The 21,802-nt window shown below is 39.2% G+C and overlaps 1 protein-coding gene across 4 annotated transcripts in view; it reads left to right on the top strand.

Annotated features, from left to right (window-relative positions):
* LOC117292537 (von Willebrand factor A domain-containing protein 3A-like) overlaps window positions 1-21,802 on the top strand; it is a 36,383-nt gene that overhangs the window by 3,962 nt on the left and 10,619 nt on the right. For 2 of the 4 annotated variants that reach the window (XM_033774624.1, XM_033774623.1), the window contains exons 4-22: window positions 1,441-1,565; window positions 2,343-2,435; window positions 3,249-3,405; window positions 3,622-3,728; window positions 5,471-5,596; window positions 6,520-6,628; window positions 7,499-7,519; window positions 10,803-10,868; window positions 12,214-12,345; window positions 14,279-14,417; window positions 15,099-15,202; window positions 15,752-15,927; window positions 16,925-17,044; window positions 17,620-17,694; window positions 18,309-18,403; window positions 19,197-19,513; window positions 19,908-19,952; window positions 20,502-20,624; window positions 21,427-21,508. In XM_033774624.1, coding sequence (XP_033630515.1) covers window positions 1,441-1,565; window positions 2,343-2,435; window positions 3,249-3,405; window positions 3,622-3,728; window positions 5,471-5,596; window positions 6,520-6,628; window positions 7,499-7,519; window positions 10,803-10,868; window positions 12,214-12,345; window positions 14,279-14,417; window positions 15,099-15,202; window positions 15,752-15,927; window positions 16,925-17,044; window positions 17,620-17,694; window positions 18,309-18,403; window positions 19,197-19,513; window positions 19,908-19,952; window positions 20,502-20,624; window positions 21,427-21,508 — 2,212 coding nt within the window. The remainder of the gene's footprint in view (window positions 1-1,440; window positions 1,566-2,342; window positions 2,436-3,248; window positions 3,406-3,621; window positions 3,729-5,470; window positions 5,597-6,519; window positions 6,629-7,498; window positions 7,520-10,802; window positions 10,869-12,213; window positions 12,346-14,278; window positions 14,418-15,098; window positions 15,203-15,751; window positions 15,928-16,924; window positions 17,045-17,619; window positions 17,695-18,308; window positions 18,404-19,196; window positions 19,514-19,907; window positions 19,953-20,501; window positions 20,625-21,426; window positions 21,509-21,802) is intronic. The other 2 variants (XM_033774627.1, XM_033774626.1) reach the window with 1 other exon arrangement.

Genomic DNA, 21,802 nt, shown 5'->3' with positions numbered 1-21,802 from the left:
ATTTTCCACTTAAATATTTGAATTTGAGACCTCAGAATTAGAATTCGAGGTGATAAACTGGTAAGCTTTAAAGGCAGTGAACACTATTGGTAATTACTCAAAATATTTGTTAGCATAAAAACTTACTTGTTTGCGATCAATGGAGAGATGGTGATAGTATAAAACATTGTGAGAAGCGGCTCCCTCTCAAGAAATGTAGTTTTTGAGAAAGAAATAATTTTCCACTTGAATATTTGAATTTGAGACCTCAGAATTAGAATTCGAGGTGATAAACTGGTAAACTTTAAAGGCAGTGAACACTATTGGTAATTACTCAAAATATTTGTTAGCATAAAAACTTACTTGTTTGCGATCAATGGAGAGATGGTGATAGTATAAAACATTGTGAGAAACGGCTCCCTCTCAAGAAATGTAGTTTTTGAGAAAGAAGTAATTTTCCACTTAAATATTTGAATTCGAGACCTCAGAATTAGATTTTGAGGTCCTGAAATCAAGCATTTGTGTGACAAGGTTGGTTTTTCTTCCATTATTATCTCGCAACTTCGTCGACCAATTGAGATCAAATTTTCACAGGTTTGTTATTTTGTGCATATGTTGAGATACACCAAGTTAGAAGACTGGTCTTTGACAATTACCAATAGTGTCCACTGTCTGTAAAGGCACTGCCTGGGATTTTTGCCAAACTCTTCCTAAGTTAGGATTTATATCAGGACTTATGATGACTTAAGTTCCGTATCCATAGATGTTGGGATTCATCAAATCCATCCTAAGTTAGGACAAGTTACTCATCCTAATGCGAGATAGAATTAATCCTTTGGTTATTGTCAAAGACCAGTCTTCTCTCTTGGTGTATCCCAACATTATGCATTAAAAAAAAACCTGGGAAAATTTTTACTCAATTGGTCATTAAAGTTAAAAGAGAATTTGAAAGAAAAAAACACCTTTGTTGCACTAAATTGTGTGCTTTCAGATACCTGAACAGGCTTCAGGCCTGAAGTCTTCTAATCGTTATGTATGGGGTTTCATTAATTATGTACAGGGTTGTTTTGGTTCATTCCTTGAATTGAGTTTTGAAATTTCCCTTTCTCGTTTGTTATTGACCCAATTTAACTGTCGTTGACAAATCTTGGTTCCCCCACATTGAAGTCGGATTACTACGCAACATTGGTTGCGTTAGATTAGCTTCCCTGGGTCGACTCTGGTTGTTCCAGGGGCTCACCCAAATGCCCGGCTTTTTGAACGGGTCACTTGGGGCTGGCCCGAGGTGCAAGACGTCACCACAAGAGGGTGAGTGATCGTTCGATTAGCTCTTGTCCGGGGCTCATCCGAGTGAGCACCGCGGGGTCAACCCAGGGAAGCTAATAGAACGCACCCAAAGTGTTTTCCAAGTCAATGGAAGGATTTTATCATTAAATCTGTATTTTGGTTTTGAACACTCAGAGAGCCCGAGACATGGCAGCCATGTTTAATGAGGGACAGACCTCCACTGACTGGCTGAAAAATCATAGCATTGAGCATTTCAACCTGACGCTTAAAGATCTTCTCAGTAAAGGACAGATCGTCAGGTAGGTTAATCCATGGTGTTATTTTGATGGTTGGTTTATAACCTGGGGCCATTTACAGGTCTGGGCCAACTTACAGGGCCCAATTTCATGGCTCTGCTTACTATAAGCACAGAATTGGCGCTTACAGAAGCAGGGAATTATGTTCTTACGGCAAGCGTCTTTCACGGGTTAGCAGCGAATTTTGGCTTCTGCGCGTGTGTACTAGGCATTCTACGCTTACAAGGCTAGCGCAGAAATTTTGCGCTTTCCCGTAAGCGTGGAATCGTGATTGTAAGCGCAGAATTCGGCGGTAAGCAGAGCCATGAAATTGGGCCCAGGTCTTTGGCACAGTTAAAGGTTTGAAGCCCTATTACAGATTGGGGCCCAATTGCTGAACTGTGAAGCCCAATTTAATAGACCTGGGCCAAATTTCATGGTTGCTTAACAGAAGCAAAGAATCTGTGCTTATGGAAGCAGGGAATTCCAGGCATGCGTCAAGCATACTTCACAAGTAAGAAGGGAACTTCACACGTTTCTAGGCACTTTTGGCTGACACAGCTAGTGCAAAAATTTGGTGCCCTTGGAGATTTGCAATTTTGTCTCCAGAGTTCTTTTTCTTACAAGCCATTTTACCGAGACGAAATTGTGATAATTCTCCATCATACATCGAACAATGTCAAAGTTATTGGAACAGGATTTGTCACTTTTACTGGTTGATAAAATCTAACGATGGATTGTTTTTCACAATGACTGTAGAATTTCTAATACATATTTCTTTTGCGTCTTTTTCTAATCCAGGCCTAAGAGTAATATACAGAAATCGAGTAGCTCACCCAAAGAGCTGAAGTTTGAGGCTAGCGTCGTCAATGAGTTTGAGTACAAACTTTATGAGTAAGTAAACACTTGTAATCTTAATTGCCCAGAACTCACAATTTTTGCCCAGCACTCTGAGCTAAATACATTGTGCCGTCCAGCACAGATTTCCTCAAGAGTAAATCAAAATAATTCAATTCAATTCAAATCAATTCAATTTATTTTGTTCATCACAGATTACAAGTAAAAAGTGAAAATTGTTTTCCCTTGTGTGCACTAAAAAGATTCAAATTTGATACATTACATTTTAAAAACACAGAATTAATTACAAAAACTTAGTATAAGCAATAAATAGGCTAGTTCAAATTTTAAAAAGAGAGAAATGTTATCAAAATCTCACCATCACTGATTAAAATGGAAAAAACAACAACTAAGCTACCTTATAAAAAGTGAGTTAAAAAGATGAATAGCACTGGGTAAAAAAGATAGTCTGAACCGGTTTGTGCGAGTAGAGAGAAATATTGTCAAGACTTTGACCTGAACTCACTTCACTGATCAGAACATCAGCGTAAGTTGCGCACCACTCACATAATAAATGTTTCATTTAAGGAGACTTAAGGCCCGGTCACATAGGCCCCGATAACGAAAACGAGAACGATAAAAATGCACGCCCTCGATTGGTTGAATAAGCGTGGGCCCATTCTGTGTGGAGCAATTCAACCAATAGATTGCGATCGTAGTCATTATCGTTTTCGTTGACGCTGCAGTTTGACTTGGCCTTAACGCACTTGTGTAAAATGTTTTGTGAAATCCGGTGTGCTGGACCACTCAGCATCAACATGACAAATGCATTGTATCAACTGATAGTATTAATCATTGGATCCTTTGTAGGAGCATTGAAATGTACCACAATCGCATCCGATGGTTGTTGAAGGGAAGTAGGAAGACCTTTGGAATGATTAAAGGCAACAAGGTGGCCATCGTTGTGGACAGCTCGGACTCCAACTGTGGCTTCGGACGTGTCAGCCATTTTAGAGACTCGCTAACGGTAAGACTTTTAGGAAAATTCTAAAATTCTAAAATTTACCTAGTAAGTTTTCCTTGTGGTTTATTTCTTGATAGTTGATATAACAAGACGCATCCCCATGAGGTGCTCCCTCTGATGCTACCGCTTTCTAAGTTGTATCACTAAATTGGGTTACACTGCAGTTATTTATTATTACTATTATTTTATTTATGCTATTATTCTGATCATTCTCTTTAGACATTGATTGATGAGCAGCTACACAACAGAGAGATGTTGTATTTCATGTCATTTGGTACCGACACAGACTCCTTATGGCACACACCTAGATACACCAATATCAGAATGTAAGTAGTCGACTCACATAACTAGAGAGGTTTCGCAAGTCTATGGATACACATACAGATACCGATAAGTCGACACGTTGTGTGTTCGCATGACGCTTATCCGCGACTATCATATTTTGCACACAAATTAGCTATGGAAACAGGAGCTCATACACGTCAGAGAAAAACAGATACTGTTTTGCAGACTTTTAGTTGTCTTTTTGTCCCAGATAAAAAACACATCCCACGGATATGTTTCTACTGGTATCTTGCTTGATTTAGATAGAAAATTGTTAGTCATTTGCAGGCAAAAAGATGAGAAAATGCAGTGTATAAGACACAGGGTCTCTGTCTTGCTTGTTGGGTAAAACACTCAAGATGAATGCGAGTGCACTCAAGTGACACACACCTATATTTTGCAGAACAAAATCCAGCTGACGTGAACGGATACGGTTCTCATATCCGCATTTGTTTCTGTATCCGCACGCTTGCGAAACCTCTCGTTCAACAGTAAGCCTTTGGAAATAAAGCCTGTCAAGCCCAAAGTTGAAAACTTTTCCTATAATCTGAAGTCGAAGATCGGAGGCGTACTCTGTAAAAAAATGATTCAGGGCACTGGACACTATTGGTTATTACTCAAAATAATTGTTAGCATAAAAACTAACTTGGTAACGAGTTATGGAGAGCTGTTAGTCTAAGAAAGAGGTCATTTTTCTCATTCAAATTTAATTTAATGTAGTTTAAAAAATAAAAAGAGGAAATTTCTCACTGAAATGACAGGACTTTAGGCCTGAAGCCTTTTATAGGCATCTGAGAAAGCACACAAACTTGTGCAGCAAGGGTGTTTTTTTCTTTAAATATTCTCTTACAACTTCAATGACCAAATGAGTTCAAAATTTTCAAAGATTTGTTGTTTTATACATACGTTGGGATACTTCCTAGTCTTTGACAATTAGGAATAGCTACGTTAGTTTAGTGGGAGCCGTTTCTCACAAATGTGTCGTGTGCCTTTAAAATGCCTCCATGCTAAACCACCTTTGACCGGACGCAATTTCATAGGGCTACTTGGGCAGATAATTTTCCGCTTAGCAAAGAGGAGCAAGATACCAGTCAAACATGGAATATGTGACATGGTAATTTGGCTGGTAACCTTACTACATTAAGTATTATAGTATTGATGTGCTTAGCTACTATTTTTGCACTTATACAGCTCTATGAAATTGGGCTCAGGGAGAACCCAAACCAAGAATGTGTTCAGATTATTGTTGTCAAATTGAAACGATGACTTATAAAAAATGTAAAGACAATCGATGTTCTCATTTGAAAATAAATTGAACCAAAGTCTTCATTGTTCATCTTTTCTTGGCCCAGCCTCTCGTGCCACTAAGCAGAATTAATGCCCCTTATTTTTGACCGCGCGGGGGCGCTATAAATAGTATTTTGATCACTTCCGGGGGTACACGCGATTCGCCTGCACAAATTAATAGGCGTTCTGTCACTTTTGTTGCGCCGTAGTTTCAATTTGCTTTAGAGGTGGATTATAACGGCTCCTTTTAAAGTCTTATTGTCTGTGATGGATTAGATGTCTGTGGTTATAATGTGTTCCAATCTTTAAAAACTGTTTTGCGTATGAATGAATATACCCCCGGAAGTGATTGAGAGCGCCCTCACGCGGTCAAAAATATGGCCCATTGAAACTTCCTAAAGAGCTGTATTGAAAACCTGAGTATTGATGCTGTACCTGTTTTTCTTATTTTGGATAGTCTTGACGAAGCACGCTACTGGGTGAACAGTCTCTCTGGGATGGGAGGATGCAATCTTCTAGCTGCCATTAAGAAGGTTCTTAAAGTCAAGGATGTGGACTCCATCGTCGTGGTTATGGGAAGCTGGTAAGTGTTTCATCAGAGAGCAAGTTTGAGTGCGCATATTTAGTCGACTACTGACCAGAACGGTACATGCGCGGTGACGCACTCACTCCAACGACTTATTTGGAAGTATAGTCAACCATCTGTACTACGTTATTCAACACTCCATTGCCTTCCCCGTTTTCGCCATATTGTCACTGGTTCCCCTCTGCGCTTTGCACATGTTAGAATAGAACAGGATATTGGGACTAATGAAGTAACCATGGGCTTGAGGCTCGTTCTAAATGGTCCACTACATTTAGTCGCCTACTGACCAGCAACATAATGCACGGTGACGCACTCACTCCAATAACTGGTTTGGAAGTCTAGTCAACCATTGGTACCACGGTATTCAACACTCCGTTGTCTTCTACGTTTTCGCTATAGTGTAACTGGTTCCACATGTTTTTCCACATGTTAGAATAGAACATGCTGTTGGGACCAGTGAAGAAACCATGTGCTCGAGGCTGGTGCCAAATGGTCTACTTCTGTAGTCAACCAGTGGTCGACCAGCCTGGGTTGGAGTTAAAATAGTCAACCTTTTGTTAACCATGGTGTGCACTCAAACTTGCTCAGAGACTTTGGCTGTGTCTGAATTGGCGACTATGGCTACGGCTTGATCGCTGCATTCTCTTGATCGCAGACACTTGCTTCTCTCCACCCAGTGGTAAATGGGTACCTGTGAGGGCAGAGATGGTTCTTGTGATTGATTTAGCTTAGTGTAGCGCATACTTATTGCACAGGCTGTACACTCCCTAGGGAGCTGATGAGATGGTTGAAGGAATGAATTGAATGGCCCAAGGACCAGGGGAAATAATGTTGGAAGCGCTTTGAGATGCCCTTCGTCTGTGAAAAGCACTATATAAAATCTGATTATTGTTACTGATATTCTTATTGTCGTGTTGCAGCCCTGACCAGAGCGCTGAGGCCCTGGTAGAGTACATAGAGCAAGTCATCGTTGGTCGTCAAGTCCCGTTGCACTGTGTAGCATTCGACTGTAACAATCACCTGACTAATGTAAGTGGAATCTAACTCCATTATACATGTTATATCAAATCCAGCCGAGTCACACTGCCTCAACATTGTGTGTTTTCTGTGTGAAATTGAAGTGTCACGTTGCTCCCTAAAGTTACATACTGGAGTGTGTGTGTGATTTGCACTGGTTGTATGCTCCATATAGACAGGATGCCCACCCTACAAGAACCACATATTCCTTAATCATAACCATCCTCCCCCCCCCCTTTTTCTGTGTGTCAACAATTTCAAGGAATCACTTTTCTAAATAAAAAGTTTTGTTTTAATCAATGGATTTTCAATAACATTATTCTTGTAGGTACATCTTAAATTTGACCATAGAGCTGTATAAGAACTAGAGGGTGCTATGTCACTCACGTATCTCCACAGGCATAAAATGGAGTAACACAGGGACAGTGATGGGTCAGTGCCATTTATGCTGTAGGATGTAAATGAAAAGATGCCTGGGAAATGAGTTTCGTTCCGACCCCCATGGGTCCAAGAGAACTCTGTAGATTTTAACAGGGTTCTCTTATACCCAGGGGTCGGAACGGAATGAGAAGGTACATTTTAGCCTGTATGAGCTAGAATGCTTCTCGTCAGGGCGTGTCGCTTGGTTTTTCGTATGCCCACAGTCTGGAATTACATCTTGGAAAGGGCAAGGCCATTTTATTGAAAAGGACAATTTCATTGGAGAATCTTAAAGTCTGTGGGAAAGTTTTAAAGGGGCACCTAGGCCACTGTGTAATTCCTGTCCTGATGCCCCTCAAGTTCTTATATATAACTCCATGTATCTTTCCGATCTTCGTATTCCCTTTGTCTTGACATTGCACTGGCTAACATACTGTGAATTTATTTTGAAATTTGCTGCAGAAAAAGAAAACCAATCCTAAGGTACAATTTATTTGTCTAAGATAATGTTTACTTCCCCACGCCAGCTTGCTTCATCTAGATTCATTGCATATGTTGCTCGAAACTGAGGTCTAACAATTGAAAAATGCAAACAGTATTAAAATGATATAGAAGAGTTTGCGGTAACACCATGTAATGATCTCTAAATGAGTTGGGGTGGTTCTGAAAAGAACCGTTGGTTTAACTCGACGTTTCGATCAGTATGCTCTGATCGTCTTCTGGAGAATGCAGCATTCTGAGTTGGGGTGGTTCTGAAAAGAACCGTTGGTTTAACTCGACGTTTCGATCAGTATGCTCTGATCGTCTTCTGGAGAATGCAGCATTCTCCAGCATTCTCCATAAGACGATCAGAGCATACTGATCGAAACGTCAAGTTAAACCAACGGTTCTTTCCAGAACCACCCCAACTCATTTAGAGATTATTACATGGTGTTACCGCAAACTCTTCTATATCTTATCTCCACCATGCAAAGTTTCAAATCCTACTTAAGTATTAAAATGCTTCTTTTGGTCTCAGTTAGGGCATTGTCGAGCATGAAACGTTAAATGCTAGGCTAAGTAGGATTTGAAACTTTGCATGGTGGAAATACGATATGGAAAGGTTTGCGGTAACACCATGTTATGACTATCTCTAAATAAGTTGGAGTGGTTCTGAAAAAAACCGTTGGTTTCAACTTGATATTTTGATCGGTATCTTTCTCCAGAAGACGATCAGAGCATACTGATTGCACTGTTGAGTTGAAACCAACGGTTCTTTTCACAACCACCCCAACTCATTTAGAGATAGTCAATAGTCGTTTAGAGATAGTCAATACATGGTGTTACTGCAAACCGTTCCATAAATTCTAGGCTTTTAAATTGTTATCTAACAAAGTTAGGGTCATTGTTTGGTTTAAGTCAGTGAATGCTGATTCAGTGAAAGTCACCTATGAAAGTTTCAGTTGAGTACAGTGTCTACTTTCCCAGAACAAAAGCAACAAAAAAGTCACAGTCCTCGTTCGCAGCAGGTAGCCTACTGCGTCTGAGGGCATCATTCAAGCGAACACAGTGGAAATTTCAAAAAGTCGCCAACACAGCAATCTTTGCAGAATCAATTGTTCAGTGACTTTTATTTACTTTTATATAACACCCAAGCAGATCCTTGCCATTTGATTGGAGGATTGTCCGTCACGTGATAGCAAATAAAAGTACCATTGCACGCTGAGTCACTCGCCGTGCTTTTTCGTTCCATCCGAAAAGTACCATTGCACGCTGGCACGCTGCCAGCGTGCAATGGTACTTTTCGGATGGAACGAAAAAGCTGAGTAAAAACATCACTGCGTGCGCGTGTCTTTGGTAACGCAGCAGGTGTTACTGCAAGAAGGCATAGTAAAATTACTAGCATTCGGCTTCTACAGTTGAAATTGTTTGTTTTGACAGTTGTTTCTTTCAATCAAAATGACAAAGTTCTACTTGGATGTTATATAAAACAAATAATGAATGTTTTTCATTCGTGCAATGGTGCGAATATGTTCATTCGTTGAAAGCTGGAATGTTCCATTCAACTCGGCTCCGCCTCGTTGAATAGAACATTCCATCTTTCAACTCATGAACATATTCGCACCATTGCACTCATAAACATTCATTATGTGTATATTAATCAATGGAGGCACTTCAGATGAGACAGTATCATAGGATTTTTTTACTTCCATTACCATTCTTCAGATACAGATTACACAATTTCTTTTTGTGGTCATTACTAAAATATGACCCTATCGTTTAAAATGTGAAGTCTCTGTTTCATGATGCTGTTCAGCAGAAAATACTGCTAAGCAAGTTTGCCACTATTAAAGCAAATAATAACAAGGAACAAGCCACAATTCAAGTAGCATGGAACATGTATTTTGGCAGGTAGCCAGTTTTTGCTAAGCAACATTTCGATGTGCTTAGCAGAATTAGCAAATTTTGCTTAGCAGCTGCATGAAACTGGATTAATAGTATTTGAAACCCTGCATGGTTGGAGTATTATATAGGTGAGGTGTGCGGTAGCACCACGTACAAATCTCTTTTATGAGGTGTGCGGTAGCACCACGAAAAAAATCTCTTTGAATAGTGTTAGTTCTGAAAAGAACCTTTGGTTGACAATTCAACGTTTCAATCATTATTTAAATACGATCAGAGCATATTGATCGAAACGTTTGGATTGTAAATTACCGGCTCTTCTCAGAGCCAACACTACTCAAAAGAGATTCACACATGGTGTTACAGGAAACCTTCACTTAAGTATTTCATGGTGATCTTTGACCCAATGTGATCTTTGACCCTATGTGATCTTTGACCCAATGTGATCTTTGACCCTTTTTGTAAGTATGGTAGATGTTGTGAATTATTTAACACTTTTGCATCCTCCTCTTATTAGTCTTGTTTTTGCTTGCTTTTTTATTACTTTAGTGCATTAGCAATACATTCATCCATGTATTAATTTATTGTTTGATATTTCACATTTCCTCACGTTATATTTCTATAATTTGTATGAACTGTAGTCTACTTCCTTTTGTGATTTCTAAATGCTCTGCCTTATCGAGTTCGCTCACTGCCTGTAAACTAATTATCACAATTGTTGTATTTTTGCGTATACTTCCATTAGTTCACTTTATGCTCAATTTGTGGCATGGTGTACCCCACCCTCCCATCCCTCTTGTCGTGTCTTCTTTGCATTCTGGGAATTCTTTTGAGGATTTTTTTTTGGGGGAAGGGGTTCTTCTGTACGAGAGGAAAGGAGAATGTTCAGGTATATAATTGTATGTATACAGTCAAATTTACCTGGGAAAATTTCAGTTCGAAAGGTGGTCATGTTTTTGATATTGCCGAAAGTCTGGAGGGGATATGTTGATGCAGGAAGAATGGGTGTTTTTTCTAAAATAATAGTCTTGACCAATTAAGCCCAAATTTTTTACAGATTTGTTATTTTATGCATATGGTGGGATATACCAAGTGAGAATTCTGGTCTTTAACAATTAAGGTTTCCATTGTCTTTAAGCATTGATCTTGTTGATTAAGATGAATTGCACGAGAGCGTCATCATTCGCCATATTTAATGTATAAACAATGCAAAAGTGCATGTACACTGTACATGTACCCGCTACGCACAGCTCTCAGCCAATAATAGCCTCGCACGCGTGCAAATTTCATCTAATATGGAGGTCGATGACACTTAGTGCAATCCATCTATTACATAAAATGTTGCTGAAATAATAACACAGTTCTTAAATGATCTTCTCTTCAGTTAACACTACGCAAACTAGCTGATATATCTGGAGGGAGGTATCACGTCTACGCATCAGGAGCGGAGGTAGGAACTAGAAGAATTTTTGAAATGTTTTAATATTATTGTGATATTTTTTTCCTTTTTTTAAATCTGGCCTCTTTGGCCACAATTCTCCAGCCAGTGATGATTGATTGAACGGTTCTCTTGTATGTTTTTATCATGCTTGTGCAAATAATGTTTTGCCATTTTTAAATTGTAGTTTTTCCATCTTCTTTCTGATTTTGTTTACTTTTTATAGTATTTCTTTGTTTGCTACGGTTGTTTGCCTGTAGTTGTGCTTGTCCCTTGTCCCTTGGTTTTGATGTGTGAACAGGGGTTCCCATTTAGTGGGCCTGTGTGTCTGTTCGGGGTTTACATTTTTAACCGATGTAATTTTTTAGGTATTAGTGCATTGAAGGTAATGCAATAAGATAAATATTCTTTCATAATTCACTCAACTATATCCCATTTAATTCACAGTTTATGGAATATTGATTTTCAATAGGATATTTGAGTTCTTAGAATTTGCCATTTTGCACTAATAGATGTTGCAAATTGCTTACCAGCATATACATCAAAACAATAATACTCGGTTCTTATATAGCGCTAAGGGGTGTGATAAACCGCACAGTATTTCGACTGGGACTCGAACCCACACTCTGCTGAACAGAGTCAAAAGAGTTTGAATTTTGTGCTCTTAATGGTTCGGTGTTTTCATACACAGTATCAACCTCTACCCTCGCAGGTACCCATTTATACCTCTGGGCATTCATACACAATGTCAACATCTACCCCCGCAGGTACCCATTTATACCCCTGGGTGTTCATACACAATGTCAACATCTACCCCCGCAGGTACCCATTTATACCCCTGGGTGTTCATTCACAATACCAACCTCTACCCTCGCAGGTACCCATTTATACCCCTGGGTGTTCATACACAATACCAACCTCTACCCTCGCAGGTACCCATTTATACCTCTGGGCATTCATACACAATGTCAACATCTACCCTCGCAGGTACCCATTTATACCCCTGGGTGTTCATACACAATACCAACCTCTACCCTCGCAGGTACCCATTTATACCTCTGGGCATCCATACACAATGTCAACATCTACCCTCGCAGGTACCCATTTATACCCCTGGGTGTTCATACACAATACCAACCTCTACCCTCGCAGGTACCCATTTATACCTCTGGGCATTCATACACAATGTCAACATCTACCCTCGCAGGTACCCATTTATACCTCTGGGTGTTCATACACAATACCAACCTCTACCCTCGCAGGTACCCATTTATACCTCTGGGCATCCATACACAATGTCAACATCTACCCTCGCAGGTACCCATTTATACCCCTGGGCGTTTGTTTCTCTTTCTAGGAGCAAATCTACACTGGTACAGACATCACCATGCTACTTCGGGAGATACGAATAGCTCAAGATGTCATTAATAAGATACAGGAAATGAGGCAAGGCATGATGGGAGATGCTCTCGTTAGCATCTTGAATGAGGTAAGCTGTCTTAAGTTGAAGCTCACAATTTAACTTATTTTCAAGAACATTATTTTGATAGATGTTTAATTTGCATCGGGGATAAAGAATATTCGTTTTGGTTTTACCCATTGTATACTCCGTACTTTCCCGAGTTCTGTGAACAAAATCACAGCCATATCCCACAGTAATATGCCTGCGATTTTGTTCACAGAATTCAGGAAAGTACTGAGTATACAGTGGTAACACACATCGGTGTATTTGTGTAAAGCCAAAATGAATAAGAACATTGACGTTCTTATTTATTTGAGTATTGTACTCTACTTTTGTTGTGTTTTGTGAACGTACAAAGAAAAGTTGTATTGAGCTGTACCCATTAACCCCTTTAGGTGACCACTATAAACTTCTTAACTTCATTATCTTTTTGTTTCTTGATCGTGTACAATGTACATCCTTTTGTACAGCCCAGTTAAAGAGAGAAAAAAATTGAATAATGAAACCATAAACAGTTCCCACTTGAGGTCACACATTGTAAAGTCAGCCATCTTTAAAGGCACTGCACACTATTGTATACTCGGTACTTTCCCGAGTTCTGTGAAAAAAATTAAAGCCATATCCCACCTCAAAATAATTGTTAGCATAAAAACTTACTTAGTAGCATGCAATGGTGAGCTGTTGATAGTATAAAACATTGTGAGAAAAGTCTCCCTCTGAAGTAACAAAGTTCTTGAGAAAGAAGTAATTTTCCAGTAAAATATTTGATTTTGATTTCGAGGCCTCAGAATTAGATTTAAAGGTCCTGAAATAAAGCATCTGAAACAGACAACTTCGTGTGACAAGGGTGTTTTTCTTCCATTTTTAACTCGCAACTTCGATGACTAATTGAGTTCAGAAAAAAAAAATTTAAGTTCACAGATTTACAAATAACTTACAGGGTTTACAGAAGGTAATGGTGAAAGACTTCTCTTGAAATATTATTCCATGAAATGCTTTACTTTTTGAGAAAACGTTAAAACAATATCAATTCTCGATCGAGAATTACGGATTTATTTTAAACACCTGTCATGACACGACGAAACGTGCAGAAACAAGGGTGGGTTTTCCTGTTATTTTCTCCCGACTCTGATGACCGATTGAGCCTAAATTTTCACAGGTATGTTATTTTATATATAAGTTGTGATAAACGAAGTGTTGGCCTTGGACATTACTGTTTACCCAAAGTGTCCAATGGCTTTAAAGCCAAAATCTCAGTTGTGTGTGAAGATGGCGCTTTTCAAAAATTCTCTATACAGATACACATTTCAGTTTGAAATTTTGTTATTTCTCATCCAAAATAGAGAATTTACCAGTTTTCAGTGAATTTTTCATTTTCTTTATTTCATTAGAGTTATAGGAGATGTTAAATTTGCATCTATCTCTTATATCGTTGCGGTAACCACTGTTAAAACATAGGATACGAACTGCCTCTAGCTACCGGGCAATCTCGGTAGTCTAGTTGGTAAGACACTGCTCTAGAATTGCAAGGGTCGTGGGTTTGAATACGTGAGTAACATGCCTGTGTTATTTTTTTTACAGGACTCAGGGTAAAAACCAAAATTAATATTTGTAAGAGTTGTTTTTGTGAATAATTTTTGAGTTGAACAATGAAAATTTGACCAAAGTTGGACTTGAACCTGTGACTTCAGTATTGACATGAAATAGGGAGGCCGCCAACATTAAGGCTAGATAGCTCCAATATTAGACTCCCGGCATATTAATCCGGTGAGACTCCCGGCATATTAATCCGGTGAGACTCCCGGCATATTAATCCGGTGGTCGTAGGTTCAAATCCCCCTCTAGTCAATTTTTCTTTGTACAACCGAAATGATTTTACAATTTGCTCAATCAGTTTCCCTCGTGGTTTATGATCTTATTATTTTTGGATGACTGATTTTTTTCTTTCTGTCATTTCTAGATATCCCTGGAGGTACAGAAGCTACCCCAGTCAAGGTTTCTACCGAGACCTCCAAACCACACCACTCCTCTGGCCATAGAGGAGCCCTCATTCCTACCCAAGACATCTGAAGAATGGCTGCAACAGAATGGACTCAAAGGTATTCCACTTTAGAGAGCATGGATAAATTATGTCACGGGAACGCCCGCGATCCGACGCGTCCCTATGCCAACTCAAACAAAAGAAAACCTACCAAGTTTCACGCCTTTTCCCGCAATCGCCCGGTCTTGAGGGAGAATCAAAGGAACAATGGTGTTGGCCAAATACTACTCTGTATTATGGTGTACCTGAGCTACATTAGACCGCAAACACAAATTGTGTACGGTTCCTGCTCATTCCAATATGCAGCAGTTCAGTTATGGAACAGTCTTCCAGAGGTTGTCTTCCTGAGACATCGGAACAATTCAAATCTGGAGGAAAACATATATGCTTACTTTGTACAATTGCTGATTTCCCTTAACAGCGCATAGGGACCTCAAGGTGATATGCGCTGTATAAGAATGGTTTTTATTAGAATTATTTTATTATTATTACTATTATTAAAATGATTTTTGGGGTTGGACAAAGAATTGACTAAAGTGGGTTTCGAACCAACGACCTCCGGATTAACGTGCCGGCGCTCTACCAACTGAGCTATGTTGGTTCGAATCCCACTCTAGTCAATTCTTTGTTCAACCCCAAAAATCATTTCAAAACTTACCCAGTCAGTTTCCCTTGTGGTTTATATTGATATTATTAAAATGATCGTGTTTTCTCCTGTTTGTATTTGTTTTGTTTCCAGGAAAGAGACTTTCCCTGTACCAAGTCCTGGCTCCCAATGCCTTCAATCAGATTGAAGAGTTCATTCCTGTCATCAGGAAATCTGTTCGCTCTCAGACACACGAGGTAAGAAACAACCGCCAAACAACCGTCAAAATAGTTCTGGTTCTCAGAGGCAAAACAAACTGTCAACAACTGTCAACAACTGTCAACAATGGTCAGGTCGTATCATGGGACTCTAGACACAGTTTTTAATATTCCTTCGAAGTGAAATGTTTCTCAAAATGGGTCATACTATCAAACGCTGCTGTAGGCTTCTAACCAATAGTTATTTTTTGCCGTTATTTTTAAGAGTGATTATCAAAGGCATACCTTCCCTTTAAACATATGCTCACTGTACTTCATAACTACCTCTTGAGATGAAATTTTGCCCTTTTGTAAATTGTTTTTCACTGAGGTCGTTTCTTAAAGCAAAATGTTTTTGCTTGGATCTTTTAGAAAGCAATGACTCAGTTCGAGTGATTATCAAAGTGATTATCAAAGGCATACCTTCCCTTTAAACATATGCTCACTGTACTTCATAACTACCTCTTGAGATGAAATTTTGCCCTTTTGTAAATTGTTTTTCACTGAGGTCGTTTCTTAATGCAAAATGTTTTTGCTTGGATCTTTTAGAAAGCAATGACTCAGTTCGAGTGGCACGACGGTACGATCAAGAACATCCACGTGGACCCAGCGTTACTCTTTGACTACCAGAAACAGCTGGGGGCGACAGTCAAGCTGTATGAACGCAGAGTAGACTGGCTGTCAAAGGAAAGCAGAAGGCTGTTTGGTACCCTGACTGAAAAGAGGTTAGTTGGAGGGTGAACTGTCGGGGAACCTGATCAGTTTCTTTCACAAGGTAATAGACCCTTTTCAAAACAACTGGATTTTGCTTTGGATTCGGCTCAGGCTAGCTTGGCCCTGCGGTTGTTTTGACAATTGCACTAGCTTTGCGTATTACTGCCCAGGGTTTAAGACGAAGCCGAATCCAAAGCCACAGCCGTGGTTTCGAAAAAGGCCATAGTAAATGTAAGGCCCTGTCCGAATAGGCAGCGACAGCTACGGCTAGAGCTTGATTTCTACGTCATCATGCGTTTCGGTATAGGAAGTCCTTAGCAACAGCCGTAGCCGCAGCTGTAGACCCCAATTCGGATACGCCCTAATAATAAGAATTATGAGACTAGTCTCTAGCTACTGGGCGATCTCAGTAGAGCATTTATATAGCACTAGGCTAAGAACAGAGCGCTTTACAGGAGACGAGGACAGAAAGAAAAATAAACGAATTAGGATTGGTCAGGGTGTTGGTTGTGGAACAGGAATGTATGTTTGACTAATATGAGACGTTTACATAGAGCAGACTTTAAGGCAGTGGACACTATTGGTAATTACTCAAAATAATTATTAGCATAAACCCTCACATGGTAATGAGTAATGGGGAGAGGTTGATAGTATACAACATTGTGACAAACAGCTCCCTCTGAAGAGACGTAGTTTTCGAGAAAGAAGTAATTTTCCACGAATTTGATTTCGAGACCTCAGATTTAGAATTTGAGGTTTCGGAAATCAAGCATCCGAAAGCACACAATGTCATGTGACAAGGGTGTTTTTTCTTTCATTAATATCTCGCAACTTCGATGACCGATTGAGCTCAAATTTTCACAGGTTTGTTATTTTATGCATATGTTGAGATACACAAACTGTGAAGACTAGTCTTTGACAATTACCAATAGTGTCCAGTATCTTTAAAATATTTTACTCTTATTTTGTGGCAGAAAGTTTGAGATTTCTTTTCTTGTGTTTCTACAGGGTAGTGATTCTGATTGATCTTTCATTGAGTAATGTCAACTACTTAGTACACATCCAACATTCCATCAGGCTTCTACTGCAACAACAGCTACTTAACAAAGAGTCCTTTAATCTGATTGGGTAAGAATACATAGGATACCTTGATTTGTGATTTATTGACCAATGAAATGATTGCTACTACACTGCTGCAACAACAGCTAGTTGACAAAGAGTCGTTTAAACTTATTGGGTTAAGAATACAAAAGATACCTTGATGTACATGTACAAGTCTTTTTTTTATTCTTTTTTTTTTATGCAAGTCGCCAGACACACAAGGCTTGAAGGCCACTTCAAGGTGTGGGCTACAATAATTTTTTTCCAGAGGCCGTTGCCACCTACTCCTAGGGCTGAAACAGGGTTACCCCTTTTACAGTCCATACGAATGTAGGTTTGGGTATCATCAATCGGGGTCTGGCCGATAGAGCAGAAAGCTCTACCTCCCCAATTTTACGTAGCAAGTGTCACGACCGGGATTCGAACTCACACTCTGCTGATCAAACACCAGAGCTTGAATCCGGTGCTCTTAACCACTCGGCCATGACACGCCATACGCTATACTTGAGTGCAGCTTGGCGCATTAATACTTTAGCACTGTACGATTACAGGATAACCCTTTGAACATTTGTATGTATTTTTTTTCTTTTCTGAATGCCTAGTTTCGGCAGCTCTGCTCGTGCTTGGAGGCCATGTATGCAAGAACCAACTGAAGAGAATATACAGATGGCATGGAAGTAAGTAGCTCTAAAAAGACCTTGCTAGTCTCACCCAAAGAGAAGCTTATGGTATAAAAGTGTCTTGCTCAGGGACCCAAGTGTCACGATTGGGATTCAAACCCAAATCCTGATGACTTAACCACCAGAACTTGAGTTTGATGCTCTTATCCAGTCGGCCATGACACCCCATCATGGAACTGTAAATTGTTTGTGTTATGGGGTGTTCTTGGCAGAGCAGATAAGAGCACTGAACTCAAACTCTGGTGTTTCTGTTCAGCAGAGTGTGGGTTCAAGTCCCTGAGCAAGACACTTAACTATAATTGCTTCTCTCCACCCAGGGGTAAATGGGTACCTGTGAGGGCAGCGATGGTTCTTGTGATTGATTTAGCTTAGTATCGCATATTTGTTGCACAGGCTTTATAGGAGCTGAGTTGGTTTAAGGAATTTATTAAATGGCCCAGTGACCAAGGGTAATGATATGTTTGAGCGCTTTGAGATGTCTTTGGGTGTGTAAAGCGCTACATAAAAATCAATCACACACATGTATAATTACTTTTATTATTGTTTTCATGATGCTCAAAAATGAATAAAACTTTACAAATTTGTAACTGAAATGGTTTTTTTTTCTTCAGGTGGGTACTGGGCCTGGAGTGCAGCGGAAGTCGTAACTTCCTGTCGGCTCTGAGACTAGCCCTGGAGAATGAAGAAGATCAAAAACGGAATACCTGTAAGTCAGAGAGAACTTTTCACGTCTGTTGGACTTAGCAGTTTATCAAGATGCTCAACAGTCTTAAAAGTGTTGCATTAAGGGGTTATCTAAAGTAGAAGTTTGACATCATCTGGGTCACATGAAAAGAGTGAAAAAAATGATTAAACATTTTGCATGAGATTGATTTTTTTTAAATGAATAAAAGCTCACTGAGCGATAAACTCCAAAAGGGAAATTAGTTTTATTTATATCTCATCAAATATTTCAGACATTTCAGACAGAAATATTTCAAGGGATGTTTTCTACTATCATCATCATAAGACCACGTATGTTTTATGTAGATCTGTGATCTTACACTATTTTTTGTTTCTTACCAAATCTGTAATGTTCCTTTAAAGGCACTGGACGCCGTTGGTTATTGTCAAATACCAGTCTTGTCACTTGGTGTATCTCAACTCAATTGGTCGTCGAAGTTGGGAGATAATAATGGAAGAAAAAACACCCTTGTCACACGAAGTTGTGGCTTTAAGATGCTTGATTGCGGACCTCAAAATCTAATTATGAGGTCTCAAAATCAAATTCAAATATTTTAGTGAGAAGTTACTTCTTTATCGAAAATTACGTTACTTCATAGGGAGCCGTTTCTCACAATGTTTTTTATACTATCAACAGCTCTCCATTGCTTGTTACCAAGTAAGTTTTTATGCTAACAACTATTTTAAGTAATTACCAATAGTGTCCAGTGCCTTTAAGATGGATACCGACCCCTTGTTAAAGCTATTATTATTGAACTTACTAATCTATTTTTCAGCTGTTGATGGCGTCTACCTCTTCACCAGCGGAATCCCGGACCAGCTGCCTGAGGTCATCTGTTCCTTCATGGAGGAGGCCACAGTCGGCCAGTCTACACGCCTCCACTCTATCCTCTTCAATGTTGACGACTACGACAGCAATGGCGCCATCCCGGGACGCTACGCAAACATCACGCAGATGGCTGAGTGTCTCAGAACACTCGCTCATGTGACCAGCGGACGATTTCATTGGTTCCGTGAGACGGGGATCATCGAGAGCGATGATATTAAGGCAATACTCAGTGAGATGGACAAAGCTGTCAATTACTCACAAAAGGTGAGTAGCTATTTGTTTGGATTTCTTGAGTATTTACGCTCAATATTACAGAAAGTGAGTAATTTACTCGTAAGATGAGTAGCTAGTTTTGGGATTACTTGTATAACTTAAAGAAGTTGAGTGTGAGGTACGCAATATTACAGAAGAACAAAACCATATTATTCTGTTTCTTTTGTTGCTTTTCTAGATATTATTGCGAAGAAATTTTGAAGAGTCAAAAATCAACACACTTCTGGGCACATGGTGATGATTATGTAGCAAAAAATGGTGCTTAAAAGCACTAAGAATTACAAATCGCTGAATAATTTAGAGGTTTCTCTCAGAAGTTTTTTAAAATGAAATACATGAAATAACACTCATTGAAACTTTTTTTTAATTTTTATTTGATTCACAGTGTGCATTGTTAGTTGACTCTGTGAAGAAGAGGTCCCCAAAATATGTAAGTACTTCTTAAACTTTTGTCTTTATTTTCGGTGTTTCATTTTAACACCTATTTAATACAAAGTGTTTGAAAAATTCATTCCTTAAACCATCTCAGCTCCCTGGGAGTAAACAGCCTGTGCAACAAATACACGCTACTCGGCTAAATCAATCACAAGAACCGTCATCTGCCCTCACAGGTACCCATTTACCCCTGGGTGGAGAGAAGCAGTTATTGTAAAGTGTCTTGCTCAGGGACATAAGTATCATGACCGGGATTCAAACCCACACTCTGCCGTACAGAAACACCAGGGCCCATATTCATAGAGGTGCTGAAGCAGAAAATATTGCTTAACATATATCTGCTTAGCACAAATGAGCAGGATACCAGTCACAAATTGTGTATGTGACATGGTAGCTAGTTGGTAACCATACTCTGGTAAGCACATGTTTGTTGTGCTTAGCTATTTTTTGTGCTTAAGCAGGTCTATGAAATTGGGCCTAGAGCTTGAGTTCGGAGCTCTTTACCGCTCGGCGTAATCCTTTGATTTGATTGTTACCCTTGTAGCAGGCAGAGTTGATGAGCAACGCCCAAGAAGACCAGCCTAAGATGTTACCAATGAGACCCCAATCAGCTAAGAAGAGGGCACTACCTGCCCCGAAGCACACAGAGCTCAGTCTCGCTCGCCTGGTTGGTACTTCATTTGTTTGTTTGTTTGTTTGTTATTTTGTTTAGATGATCTTCCCGTCAAGGAAATTCGGCGAACTCCCACAAGGGGATATAAACACCAATCTATTTATCACACAAACATCGGTTTAAAGCCATTGGACTCTTTCAGAACAGAAACAAAAATTAAAAGTTCACAGATTTACAAATAACTTACAGGGTTTACAGAAGGTAATGGTGAAAGACTTCTCTTGAAATATTATTCCATGAATTGCTGTACTTCACTTGTTTGTTTGTATTTTTGTTTTTTTGTTTAGATCAATTCAGTACATTTATTTCAATGCTGTCATACAAAACAATGATACATTTAGGTCGAAATTAAACAAGCAATATAGTATGAGGTATGATTGGGTACACAATACTTCAAAAATAAGCAGCAATTTACAGACAACATTTAGGTGTAGATGATCTTCCCGTCAAGGGAACTCGGCGAAATTCCCTCAAGGGGATATAAACACCAATCTGGTTTTCACACAAACATTGGTTTAACGTCTATGATTATGAATTGCACAAATCAAGAAATTTTGACTCAGTAACTAGACGAACGACAATTCTTATTCTAGTCATTGTGAAATTTGCTCTGGTTCTTCTGCATTTCTTAGTGCCACAAATTACTGAAAAACTGCACAAAATTTGTCTTGACTAATTTTTTTCATTTTTTGGGGCATTACTAAAGTTCCATGTCTATTAAAAAGAACTGTTTAACAAGTAACAAATTTTGGATTGAACAAATAAATTGAACCTGCAATTTTTTCTTTTCTGACAGCAAATTACGGAGAACAAGGACAAGGAAGAAACTAAACCCATCCCAAGGAGCAGGCCCTCTAGTGCCAAGAAAGATCCAAGTAGTAAGTAGTTCTCTTCCACATCTTCAAACTTGCCTTTTTAAGAAAGCCTCCGGTGATGTCAAGTGAGTTTTGTATTTCTCGTTTTTGTTGTGGTTTCTATTTGATTGTGTGCATTTTAAATGCTTTTTTGAACCAAATTTGTATTGTTTTTACAGCTTTTATAGTTTTGTGGTGTTCATGCACTACTTGCCTTTTAGGCTTTGATTTATATAGACATATTTTTTTTTTTTTTAACTGGTGTACTTTTCCTAAACTGTTTACTACATTCTTATGCCATTCTTATTACTGTTATGC

Source organism: Asterias rubens, chromosome 7 (assembly GCF_902459465.1).
Source record: "Asterias rubens chromosome 7, eAstRub1.3, whole genome shotgun sequence".
Taxonomy (NCBI): Eukaryota; Metazoa; Echinodermata; class Asteroidea; order Forcipulatida; family Asteriidae; genus Asterias; species Asterias rubens.
The sequence above is the reverse complement of the archived record's forward strand: the minus strand, read 5'-3'. Positions and strand labels throughout refer to the sequence as shown.